The sequence below is a fragment of the Stegodyphus dumicola genome, chromosome 9 (genome assembly GCF_044657685.1).
Source record: "Stegodyphus dumicola isolate Sdum_Otavi_A_Nest chromosome 9, ASM4465768v1".
Lineage (NCBI taxonomy): Eukaryota > Metazoa > Arthropoda > Arachnida > Araneae > Eresidae > Stegodyphus > Stegodyphus dumicola.
The window spans coordinates 11,365,293-11,379,202 of NC_140776.1; the positions used below are offsets into that span (position 1 = coordinate 11,365,293).

Consider the following 13,910-nt stretch of genomic DNA (forward strand, 5'->3'; position numbering starts at 1 on the left):
TTTTTTTTTGTGTGTGTGTGTGTGTGTGTGTGTGTCTGTAAAATATTATGATGTAAGTGGAAGTAAAACATGCCAATGTAAAATTAACAACTTACATGCAGCCTTGGATTTTGAATTTATTTAGGATCTTTATCAATGTATGGTTGCATTTTTCCTTAACTTTAAATACTGCAGTCTACTTTCTATTGAAATAAATACTAAAAATTTATGATACTTAAATATTTTTATGTGCAGGGTGATGCAAAAGGATTCACAGAAATGCAAAGAAAGACTTTGGATTTTTTTTAATAATGGAAGATTTTATAGCCAGACAGGTTTTGCTTCAGTTGTGTAAGAAGTTTGTACAGTGGTGCAGCACAGCCTACAATGCAGCTAAGATTACAAATAGTCAATGTGATGGCTATCAGAGGTCACATGACACTCTACACAGTATCTAAAAGGGTTTAGCTATAATTCCTGTCAAACTATCGGCAAATAACTTTTTTCATTATCACCAATCATGTGTAATGTGTATACAAGCCTGTTTCCTATAGAATGTCCTACATAAAGGCATCCTTTTCCTTAGGCAGATAGCCCTTGAGGCTTTGCTAATTTATTTAGGATCACAAAAATGAAAGCAAAACATTATTGCCAATCATGTCCATTGACCTTGTATACTTGTTACTTCCAAGAAAAATGCAACTATTCTGACGACATAAGTTTTCATTACTAAATAAATCTCATATCTTTCTGGGCATTTCTGAGAAAATAATATGTTACTGCCCATACTTTTTGAATTATTGAATTTTTAATTTTGGATCACTCAGCATAATAAATATGTTTATTTGTCAATATTATCTGTTAGTTATTTCTCAATGAATTTGTGCACTATATTGTCTCATACAATTGTTTTCTGATTATTAACGAATAAAATTAATACATAAATATGATGAAAATGATCGAGATGAAAATATACCTTTAACAATCATCATAAAATCATTTAAAGTATAGAATTCAGTTTTAAAGCTTTTTTTCCCTATCCTAATAATATCATAACAATAATTAACTACCATTACAAATGGATATGATACAACATTCATCAAGTGATTCAGATGAAATGTATTATTACTCCTCTTTCTCAAATGAAAGACTGAAAATTATTCTTTTAACTTGAACTATTACCTGATTGGCCATGCATGTTTAATTTTTACAATTGTTTCAGCAGGTGTCTAGTGAATGTCCCAATAAAATATGCATGTAGTACCTCCTGCTCTCCCCCCAGATTCTATTTTTTAACTTACTTTATTCATTTTCTTATATTGAGATTTATCTTAAATAAGCATAGCCACCTGACTTGCAGATTATACTAAAAAGCAGCACTGAATATGTTTTCAAGTTCACCATTTAAATTTTTTAAAAAATATTTAGCTTAAAAATCTGACAATATGTAGTAACAAATAATAACAACAAGTAAATAAAATCAGTGAGATTTCTCAGATAGCCACATCCTATGATGGCCACCTCTGAAAGTGAAAAGCATTTCTTAATAGAAGGGGGAGGACTTCTAAATACTAAAATCATGTGGAATATTAGAAAAGTTTAAATTCAATACAGTTTTTTCCCAAATCTACAAGGAATTAACGTTTAATATATTATGACACTGCTTCTTTTGCAATTTTTATCTTTCATTTTCCATGTTCAGTAAATAATTTTTTAAAAAAGATTTTAGAATGGTTAAGAATTAAGTGAAATTATTAAAATGTGTATCAAAAGAACTTTTGACTTGAAAAACACTATATTACTGAAAGCTCTTCCTAAAGAAAAACTTTTTTGACTGTCTTAGTGTTTTGAATGTAATTTGATCAACAAGAAAAACAATAATACCTCTTTTTCCTCCAAAGCTTTCCTCAGCTCTATCTGTTTATTCTTTCTCTCTTCCAGCTCTTTAGCACTCTCCTCTAATAACTTTTCCTGTTCCTGAGCTTTCTCAAGAAGATTTTCACCACCTATTATAATTTGTTTTTCCAAACTTTGAAGTTTATGAAGCAAAGTATCATGATCCAGTCTAAATTTCAAAATAACTGCTATTAATGATGGTATGTGAAAGAGAAAATAATAAAACAACCACTGAATAAATTTATTATTATTATTTTTTTATTTTGGCTATTAAACCTAATATTTGTTAAGTAGTATATTTTATGTTAATAAAAAAAATCATTTCACATACATTAAACTGTCATTATTGAAAATATGATTAGAATGCCTGAGAAAAATAAGGATACAATTTGACAAAAATTCAATGAAAAGAATGAGGGGAATTGCCTTCTTATAGGCAACCTAATGAATTAAAACATGTTAAGACGTGTAGAAATCTTGTGAAATGTAATCTCATTTATATTCATTGAACTGTTGCTTTGTAATTGACAAATACAGCACTATTAACAATTATGACAAAAAAATTAGTGTTTCTTAAATATTGCATAATTGTAATATTTTAAATTTTCATAATAATTTTTATCTAAAATTAAAAAAAATTAGTGTTTCTTAAATATTGCATAATTGTAATATTTTAAATTTTCATAATAATTTTTATCTAAAATTTAAAAAAATTCAAGAAATGTTAAGTATTTTTCTTTACCTAATTCCTTCTAAGTCCTTTTCTCTTTTTTCTAATTCATTGCTGATTTTTTGACGCTCCTCCTCTAGAAGGTCTTTTCGTTCAGCTAGGGCTTTTCTGTCTAATTCAATCTGTTCTTTCATTTTTTTTACCTCTTCTTCTGAGTATGCTGTAATTGTGTCATATGATTTCATAAATGTGAAGAGAACAGAATTATTAATATATTTATGATGAAATTATTTAAATTATTAAGTATTTATGATGAAAATTGCTTGAAATAAAACAACTGAAGAATTATTAAGAAAAAAAGATAAACATGTGCTATACTTTTCTTTCTATGAGATTTAGGTTTTATTTCTTCATCTCCTTTTTCAGATATATCTTCTCCAGATTCAGTACCACCTTCACTAGCTGAATAGAAGAAAATCAATATAATATTTCTGTAGTACATCCCATTTTTTGCATTATTTTTAGAGTAAAGCTTGATAAAAATGATACTACTTTAACCCGCAAGCACACACTGAGGCCAGTGGACCAGCACCATTAAACAAACCTTTCTCGAAGCATGCCTATTTCATGCAAGTTGTCTCAGATCGACATATTTATGTCTATGAAGTTTTTCCCTGGTGCTTTGATTTGGAGTCTTGATTTTGATCAGCTTCATATTACTAAGGCATTGTTACTACATAGTTATGTGATAGTATAGAAATTGGCAAAAATGTCATGCAATTTATCTTACAATTAGAGTGAGAATGACATAAATGCTTTATTGGAAACAAAAAAGGGGGCAAGAAAAGGAAAAAAAAAAAAAAAAAAAAAAGATGCTGTATTTGCCCAGCACAAACGCAGAGAAAAACTAAAATGTGCTGTACCGAATGTGAAAAATATTTGTATTTGGAACACAAGACAACACTTTGTTAAATGTGCAGCTAACATTTGTTTTTGCATTTTTTTCTCTGTGTCTATATAGCTAAGAAAGAAATCAATGCAGAGCAAATGTATACTATTTTTTCCCTATGCTAATATATATAATATGGTTTTCTATTTCTTTAAAAAATTTTATTTCAAAAAAGCATTTGGAAAAATTAAAAATTTTAATGTGCATATTTTTTAAGTTTGATCATAGAATTTATTATTGGCATAGATGTAACACTTTTTCTGAAGATTTATAATTTTTTCTTCAAAAAACATGAATCGGGGCATGCACTCGTGTAACTTATATGAGTGTGTGTGCTCGCGGGTTAAAGATAGTTTTATTGGTTACTGACAACTTTTAATTGTACCACATAAGAACTACTTATTGTTTAATAATTAAGGATTAAAAATTAAATATTAAAATGGATACAATGCAAATTTAATATCTAGAAGGATTGATTTAAAAAAACACCTGGACATTTTTACAGTGATGCCTATTTCTTTTATGATTTCAAGCATGAGTATCAAACTTTTATAAATGAGTAAAATAAAAATTTCAACTATAATAAAAATTTTATTTTTAAGGAAATTTTTTTGTACAGCTTTATTAGTGAATATAAAATGTTTTATTTATATACTTGCAATGATATAATAATAAGAAACAGATGGCATTCACAGCAGCCTATTTAAAAAATTAAATACTGAGCTTTATGCAGAACTCGAACACAAGTAAAGAGTGAAAAAGCAGGAAAAAAAAAGAACTGAGCTTGGACCTACTTATTTTTTAATAATTTTATTTCCATTATTTTAAATATTCTACTTTATTTTTCAATGCATACTGCCAGTATGGATCTAGGTTAAGATATGGGTAACTTTAGTTATTTGTTTATTCATTTAACTGTTTTTATTCAAATAATCAATGATAAGAAACACAATTATCATTCAATTACAGTAAAAATTTTTTAACAAAGTAATTTTCTTCTCTTTGTCTATAGAATGAAGCTTGGCAAGTCATACATCAAAAACTTTGTAACAGATCATGACAGGAGTTTGACAATAACACTATAATATATATAGGATATAATAGATAGACTGAAGGTTATAATACGAATTATTTTCACAGGTTCAGCTTGTATAGACATATATATTTATTAACACTAATCTCTTTTTAATTTCCTTCAGCAGTTGTTTGGGTTAAGGACTAAAATATCATTTTTTCACCCTCACTGATCTACCTAGCAAGCAATGCTTTTAAAATTCTTCAAGCATCCACAGATACCTGAAAGTTCAATGTGAAAAGATGTCACCTATGCAGCCAGATAAATACTTTTACAAAAAAAGTTTCTGAATGCTGAAAAGCTGGCTGCTAGTACAGGTAACAAACAGAATCAGAAAATATTACATAATTGAAAAATGTACAATTTGAGACTAACAATTTTCAGTTTTGTAGCTATCATAAAAGAGTTAAAAACTTCAACAATGGACTTTTTTTTTTTTTTTTAATCTCTTCACAAATGAAGTTGTAGATAAATTAGTTGGATGCAAGATTTTCACAAAGTGTCATTAGAGGATACTGGATTGCTATTGAGAGAGAAAGATGACCCAAGCTATCAAATTTTATTGGATAGTAGTTAGAAGTAAAATATGACTTAGACTATTAAGTTGCAAAAAAAGCGGAAATGGCAGATAATGTGACAGTAGTGGTGAGTTCTGACGAAGAAGATGAAACTGATGATGATGACCAAAATAAATGAGAGAAAATCCAAAGAGAATGACACGAAGAAATATAAATTATGCCATTAAGTATGTAGAGCAGAGCAAAAGGAAGAATGTAGCAGCATAATTACACACAACAGCATTTTGGTGCTTTAATGTAACCTAAGTGAAGGTCATTGATTTCTTCAAGTTCCAGTTGTTTTCAGAGTAATTTGTCTTAAGATCAAAGTAACAGTAATTTTCTGTAAGTTAGATATTTTTATAACTAACTAAAAATGACTGTTTGCATTCAATAAAATTAAATACAAAAATTCCAACAAAAGCATTCAATTAAAATTATCTGAAAGGTTTCAGATTTTAAATTACATCCAAAGGGGCATTTGTTTAACATTTTGTGTGTTACCTTTATTTATTAAATATCATGTTCTTTGCACTTAAACCATAAAATTCAGTTCAACAGCAATGTTGCAAAATAATTTTAAATTGAGCATATCTTTAGAATTTCCGATACAGAGACTCATGCACTGGAGATAATTTTTTTTTTTTTACTGTACAATGTTGCCATTGCTCGCTTTAAATCGTTGAGTTTGTTAATAAAAAATTCGTTAAAGTTTTACAAAATATGAAATCGATAATAAAACAAATTCCAAATTTCAAGTTTGTCCATATTTGCAATAGGATGTCATTCAAAATTGGATGGCTCTAGGTACCGTTGTTTTTACACAATGTGAGAAACATACATACATTTATGCAGATTCTTCCATTATTTAATTTCTTCAAATATAATACACGGCAATAGTATTTGATGGCAAATATTTGAAAAGTGATACAGCCTTTTAAAGTTTTCAACACAAAATCAAAAAACAAAAACAATAGTCCTTCAGGAACAAAGTCCCTTTGGAAAAAGCTTATATTTCATAAACTTTCCCTTCATCCCCCTTTTTGAATCCCCATCTTAATTTCCTTTAATACCTTATTTAAGTAAGGGCTTTTAATGTTTTAGATTAATCTTTAAGAAACAATATCAAAATTAAAAGGAGACTTCTGAATTTTGTTTGAACTGACAGTACATGTTATGTAAATAAGTACAACATTAAGGGACAACAGAGATATAAAAATCATGCTTTTTATGAAAGAATTATGTAAACAATGAAACATCACCCTAAATTCTGCATGCCTACTTGTATTTAGGATTACCTATGAGAAAGCAGTACTGTATACATTTGGTAAGCTGTTTTTCTTTATATTATGGTCCATTCTTGCACAGTGCAGATTTCATTATTACGAATTTTTATTTCTTTAATTTTCAACAATTTTTCAAGTAATAAGTTACTTAATCAGTGAATAAGGTAATACAAATGCATAATAAAGGTATAATTAATGGCTATACATTTGGAATTAAAATATAGATAAAATGCTTTATATATTTTTCAATAACTTTTTTCCCTTTGCAAGAACTTAATTATAATTTTTTTATTAAAATTATAATAATTACAACTTTTAAAGGAGTCCTTCTTTTCCACTATTTGCATATTTTCCCTTCCAATTAAATGAGAAAAGATATTTTATAATTTTTCAGCAAATTCATAAAATGGAAAGCACACCTGGAAAAAATATTTATTTAGTTTAAAAATATACAAAAATAACACAATGAAATGAGGAAAAATATTTACACAATTAACACATTTAGATAAATTTAGAATGTCCAAAAGTGCTTCTTAAATGTTAATAATCAATTTGCATGAATTATATTTGCCACTATTATAACACTCAAAATATGATTTTAAAAACTATAATGCAGTTTTAACTGCCACACTTTGTAGCTTCCAAATTCATAAGTTATTTACATATTCTAATGATTTTGAACTATTTTTTGCATAATGCACATTCTTTTAATAAAATAAAAAAATGTAAAATATCACCTATTACAGTTCTTTTTTTTTTTTTTTTTTTTTTTTTCCAGAAAAAAAAAAGTAATAAAATATTTATTGCACAATTATGAGTAAATATATTGTTTCATTCTCATTAAACTGTTAGTACTTGGAGTCATTAAAATATTTTAAAACTAATAATTCAAACAAAAACATATATACAAATGAAAACTAACTTTCTTTAAAACGTTCAATTCTATTTTTTTTTTTTAAAAAAAAGGCTTTACATTTCATGAAATTAACTTTCATTTAAAAATTTTTCATAGGCTCTTGCTGTCTATAAAATCTGGGCAAGAAAATGTCTATCTACCTAAGATAAGTCTTAAGTGTATAAGCAGAGTTATTTATTCAGGACTCGGATAAGCCTTAAGCATGTGAGGGAAATAGGGGTAAGTATAATAACTAATATAATTCAAGCTTAGCTTCGTCAGCTGGTGATTGAAAGACAAAATTTTTCGAAAAACAAAAGGACAGTCACCAATTTCTTTACTTGCCAGTTCCATGATACATTACTACATCACTAATAGTGTATAAATGACATTAGCTAAGCTTTATGATACCATTAAGACACAATAACACACCAAATAAATACTAATTCAGAAGTCAAACAACAAAAATCAGCGTTATATTTACCGAATTTTCACAGGACTAGTTTCGATGGTTTTACCGAACCACCATCTTCAGCTGCAAAACCGCAAATGAACCAGATAGGAAATAATGATTAGATAAGATAAGAAAGCCTGGACAAGAATAAGCAAGTGGCGCCATCTGTTGGTGAAACCAGAACTAAAACATAATTTCTTTAAAGGCCGAAGGCCTTGATGAAGAACTAAATTATTTAAAAGCAATAGCTATTGACAGGGGCTTTCCACCCAACATTATTAATCAAGCAGTTAAAAAATTCTCATCTCAACACACTAAAAGGCACACTCTTGTTTTAGGAGATTATAAAAATTCTGTTGTCATTCCCTTCTTTCCATCAATTAGCTATAAAGTTGCACATATTTTGCAGAAATTTAACTTTCGGGTTGTTTATTCTCCCATCAATAAAATTCCGAGTTCCATACTCAAGGACCCCATTCCGGATATGAATTCCTGGGGTATTTATAGGATTCCTTGCCAGTGTGGTTTAATTTACATTGGCCAAACTAAGAGAGCCTTAAAATTTCGCGTCAAGGAACGTGAGGCATATGTTAGAAAAAAGGAAACACAGAAGTCTTCTGTTGCTCAACATTGTTGGTCCGAAAACCACACTTTCAGTTTTTCTGCTGCCAAAATTATTCAAAAAACATCTTCCATTGGAGAACTGGATTTTCTAGAGGCATTTCACATTCATAAAAATCTTTCTGTTCTAGTTAACGATCCTAATTTCCAATCCAAATTTGCCTTCGGCCTTTAAAGAAATTATGTTTTAGTTCTGGTTTCACCAACAGATGGCGCCACTTGCTTATTCTTGTCCAGGCTTTCTTATCTTATCTAATCATTATTTCCTATCTGGTTCATTTGCGGTTTTGCAGCTGAAGATGGTGGTTTGGTAAAACCATCGAAACTAGTCCTGTGAAAATTCGGTAAATATAACGCTGATTTTTGTTGTTTGACTTCTGAATTAGGCTTTATGATACCAGTCGTGAATTTGAAGGGCTTCAGATATCGCAAACAAAGAGCAACATTTTCAAATTAATGTAATTTTTAAAGAAATGTAGAGAAATTGTAACAACCAAAGATGATATAACAGAAGTTTTTCATTGTGATGACAATTCCCCAGTCATCAGTAAAAAAAGAGATGGCAAAATATGTAATATAGTTCTAAATCCACAAGACAACAAGTGGAGAAAGTGACAGAGGTTGTTGAGAATGAAACAATTTCAACTGACAATTTAGTGGGAATTCATGGTGCAGTCAATATAGGACTTGAACAGCATTACCACAAAAACAAAGCAAATTAAACAATTTACATTGAAAGAAATATTTAATAAAGTTTTTTTTTCTTTTGTTTTGATTCTCTTAAGGTCATAGATGCTTCACTGTTTCTTAAATTACTGTTTCATATTTTTAATTTTATAATTTCTACACATGATCCAGAACAATCCAGAATCGTCAAAGTTCCTACAAATCCAGATCCCGGACTTTATACTGTATATACTGTACTCGAAACAACTGTCGCCAGCTCGTCACTAGTAACTAAGAAATTGCAATTTGTGAGTGGGACGGAAATGCACTGTTAATACCTCCCACAATTTATTTCCACGACTTTTTTTAACAGGTTACATTCTATTTATACTCATACTTCCTGTTATCAAAAATAAAATAAAATTTAATATTGAATGATTTATGGTTCATCGCCACATAAAATGATTAAGCATCAAGTTTGTGGCTCAAGCTTTGCTTGCGATATTTTCAAAGTGCATTTTGATTGCTGCTTGTCACAACAGGAAATTGTTGCAACATACAAAAAAAGAAAATCATTTTGCTACTCGCACTCTAGTGTTTCATGCTGATTATACATGGTTGTGAAACATTTTGCGAACTTCTAAAATACACTGCTCGACATTGAAAATGCAACACCAAGAAGGAGTGGTCAGAAATTTATGCAAATTTTAGAGTAGACGCATGTCACTGAGTTATGTGAATGATGTGGAATGCGCAGCTCTCCGATGCACATGAAGTAAGATATAATGGAAGGAACATGCAGAATGGGCAATATTCGTGTCATTATTTCTGCCAGACGAATTATCAAAGAAAGTTGGGTTCTGTCCTGGAGGATACGTGTAATAGGAGAGAATACCAGTCCGCTGTCAATGAACTTCCAGCAGATAGCAAGGAACTTCCAGCAGATAGATGATTTTATGAGGGGTATGGTGATTGAACTGCGAAGACAGGTTGATCCTTACATCAAATCGCAGCTGATACCCATATGAATGTGAGCACAGAGCATCGGCTATGCCGAACATGGTTGGAACAAGGAAATGTGGGAAGAAGGAGGGGTGCAGGTGCAGCCAGAGTGACGTCAGCACGCGTGGATCGACGCATCAGGGGTCAAGCTGTGGCGGTCCCGCAAGTCACTTGTACTGCGATTCTGCAGCATGCAAGATACCCTGGATGTTCCCGTGTCGACCAGAACCATTTCCCGTCGATTGGTTGAACGTGGCTTGCACTCACAGTGTCCGTTAAGAAGACTGCCCCACAGCATAGATGCTAACGTTTAGGATGGTGTCGAACTGGAGCGATGTGGATGACAGAATGGCAAAACGTCGTGTTCTCATATGAGTCACGCTTCTGTTTATCCAGTGACAGTCGCCGCATACGTGTGTGGCGTCGACATGGAGACAGATCTAATTCGGCAGTAACTGTGGAATGCCCCACCGCGCAACAATGCGGCATATTGGTTTGGGGCACTATTGCCTACAATTCCAGGTAACTATGACGGCCCAACGATACTTGGATAATGTACTGCAGCCGGTGGCAATCCCCTACCTTCAGGGGCTGCCTAATGCAATTTTTTAGCAGGATAATGCCCGACCACACATTGCTCGCATCCGCCAACGTGCTCTGCAATGTATACAGATGCTTCCCTGGCCACCATACTCTCCTGTCACCAATCGAACATGTGTGGGATGTGATTGGACGCTATTTGCAGACTCTGCCCCTGCCTCGTTCAGAAGACGAACTGCGGCAAATGGTTGAAAGGGAATGGAGAGCCATCCGCACTCTTATTGACTCTATGGCTAGACGTGTTTCTTCGTGCATCACTGTCCATGGTGGTCCTACATCCTACTGAGCCAATGCTGTTCTCGCTCTGTATTCTGACTATCTCTGTCTTTTTTCCAAATTTCATCACTTTCTGACCACTCCTTCTTGGTGTTGCATTTTCATTGTCGAGCAGCAAATCCTGCAGTAGCCATTTATTGAAATTATGGGTATTGATTTTGCTGTATGAAACTAATGTTGAAACGTATATGTGTGTGATACTTTTGATATGGTCATTATGAGTAGTGTACCACACAGTACTTTGCTAATGAGTTGTGATAAATGTATTTGCTAGTGAATTTGTGTAAATTATTCAACCTATGATTATGGCATTAAGAAATCAAAAAATTATCGTATCATTTTCGAAAAAAAAAGGAGAGAGAGAGATTTGTCACATGAGTCTTTTCTGTGCAACATGGGCATGAATGTTCTGAACAGACTATGATAAGTGAGCAAAGTGAACATAAAGGAAGTGATTCCAGTGCTGTTGTTGTGACTACTCTCACTTATCTGACCTAATCAGAACAAGCCCACAAATTTTATCATGGCAAGGAGTACAAGAGTGTCTGTCATTAGCAACAGCTTTGAGCACCATACAGGTGACAGTCTGACTTTGCTCAGTTCTACCCCAATTCTGAAGAGAACCCTAGGAGATGTGTCTGAGGTTCTCCCACCCCTCTTCTCTTACCATCAATTTTTCAAGAGGACTTTTGGCTTGTTATATAGTTTGAGTGGCCCCATGCCGTACAGACACTCTACATTTATAAACATTCATGCCTTCTCTAATATTTGAACCCAGGTCCTTTAGTATCGCAGCACCACTTAATCACATGCCTGTCTGGGCAGAAGCGATACCATTATTGATTGTGATGGTGCTAAAAAGAGTGAAAGCAAAAGGAAATTCAGAAAGCAGTGATACATTGAATTTTTGTAGTTATATGAAAATGGTATCGCTTGATGAAGAGTGTGCACAAAGTATCCAGAAATAGCAGATAAATACCTGCGGGTTATGCAAGGTTTTAATGGGTCATTCAAATTAGAAACTTTTGAGTTATGCAATCGATCACAAATGCACAAACATTGCTTGTTGAAAGATATAGCTGTAGAAAAAAGAAAAATAGATGAAAGACTATTTCAGCATTTAGAAAAACTATTTAGCATAGCTTATCATATTGTAAAGCACAATAAGCTATTTTCTGATTTTAAAGATTTGGTTAATCTGCTTAATAAATTTGAAGTAAGTGTTGCTCTCAGTGACTATCAAACTGAAAACAATGCAGAGAGTTTATTTTTTAAATTGCAGCTGTTATTTGCAAGGAGGTTATTTCAAAAATTTTGTATTGTACCTGTGTTAAGATTTTTTTGGATTCCTGAACTGATAAATCTACAGAGGAAGAAATAACAATACATGTTAGGTATATAAGACATAAGGCTCTAAAAGCATTGCTTCTTTCAGTTATACTTGTTAACTCCTCTTCACCATTTAGGTTACCACAAAACTTTAGACTGTGAAAAGCCAGGAGACAATTGGTTGGGCAGACACTGGATAGTAGGACTTGGACATTTTTTGGCTACTGAATTTTTGAAATTATTTCGAGCCTCATATATACAGTGGTGGACAACATTGTGGACACTTTTGGAAATTTTTATGTTTTTGAACTTTGTATGCTTATAGAGAACGTTACGTTTTACAAAATGCAAACTTGTATATATCATTTTAAAGAGAATTTATTACTGAATTCAATACAAAACACAAAATTCAATTATTTGCAATAAAAAAATGTTAAATTAGATATTAATGATTGCACATTAGATAGTGCTGATTGCAGTGAGTTATCAGTACTTAGTAGGGTACCCTTTATTTTTGATTACAGCTTCACATCGACGTTTCATTGAGCTGACAAGAGTTTTAAGTTCTTCTTTCGTTATTGCATGATGCCAGGAAACAATTATAGCCTCAATTAGTTCCCTTTTATTTGATTGGAACCTCATTCGGACAAGAGTTTTCAAACGGTGCCACAAATTTTCGATAGGATTGAGGTCAGGACTGTTTCCTGGCCATGACAACAATTTAATGCTCTTTGTACGAAACCACTCTTTTGATATTTTGGCCGTGTGGCAAAGAGCAGAATCCTGCTGAAAAATAAACAAAGCATTGTTGGGAAAGAGATCTCTGATGGAAGATAGAAGTTTTGGTTCTAGAATAGTGTCAATGTATTTTCTGGCATTCAGTGTCCCATCGATGACATGAAGGCGACCAATACCATGTGCTGACATGCATGACCAAATCATAACACTAACTGGGTTCTTCACAGTTGCTTGAATGCAGTCAGGATGTAGCTCTTCTCCTATTCTATGTCTTACATATTTTCGCCCATCACTACCGAATAACGATACCTTAGTTTCATCACTCCATATAACTTGTGACCACTGATCATCTGTCCAATTAATGTGTTCCTTTGCCCACTGTAGTCTTTTTTTTTTTTTTTCGTTGCTAAAAATTAAGATAAGGCTTTTTTCGTGGAATTCTACCTCTCAGTCCAACATCTGTTAATCTTCTCCTGATTGTTCTTGAACTGACAGAAACACCAGTATCATTCAGATCACTTCTGATGGTTGCTGACGACATTTTTCTATCTTGGAGACACAGCCTTTTTATTCTTCTGTCATCAATAGATGTGGTGCACCTTTTTCGGCCTTTCCCTTCTTTGTTTTTTATTGAATTTGTCTCCTGATATCGTAAACAAAACTTTCGGACTCCAGATGTAGTCACTGAACCACCCACCTGTCTTGCAATTTCAGCATAGGAAAGACCACTTTCTCGTAACACAATAATATTACATCTCTTTCTAGGTGTCCAATCTACTCTTTTATTTGATGTCATTGCTTCTTGATTAAATATTAAAAATTTTTACAAAAATTCCTACTTTTAATTGCAGTGTATAAGCAAAATAATGAATTGTTTCAAGTGTAAACATGATGTCAGCTTCTACTAGCAGCTACTA

At 32.0% G+C, this 13,910-nt stretch overlaps 1 protein-coding gene across 2 annotated transcripts in view; it reads right to left on the minus strand.

The window, feature by feature from the left end:
• The window catches only part of Klp64D (kinesin-like protein 64D), a 52,715-nt gene that overhangs the window by 6,599 nt on the left and 32,206 nt on the right, over positions 1–13,910 (minus strand). For both annotated transcript variants that reach the window (XR_004758813.2, XM_035363758.2), the window contains exons 10-12: positions 2,924–3,007; positions 2,618–2,765; positions 1,864–2,044 (exon numbers count right to left, since the gene is read on the minus strand). Coding sequence is in view for 1 of the 2 variants with exons in the window: in XM_035363758.2 (XP_035219649.1) it covers positions 1,864–2,044; positions 2,618–2,765; positions 2,924–3,007 (413 nt within the window). In the remaining variant the exon portion in view is untranslated. The remainder of the gene's footprint in view (positions 1–1,863; positions 2,045–2,617; positions 2,766–2,923; positions 3,008–13,910) is intronic.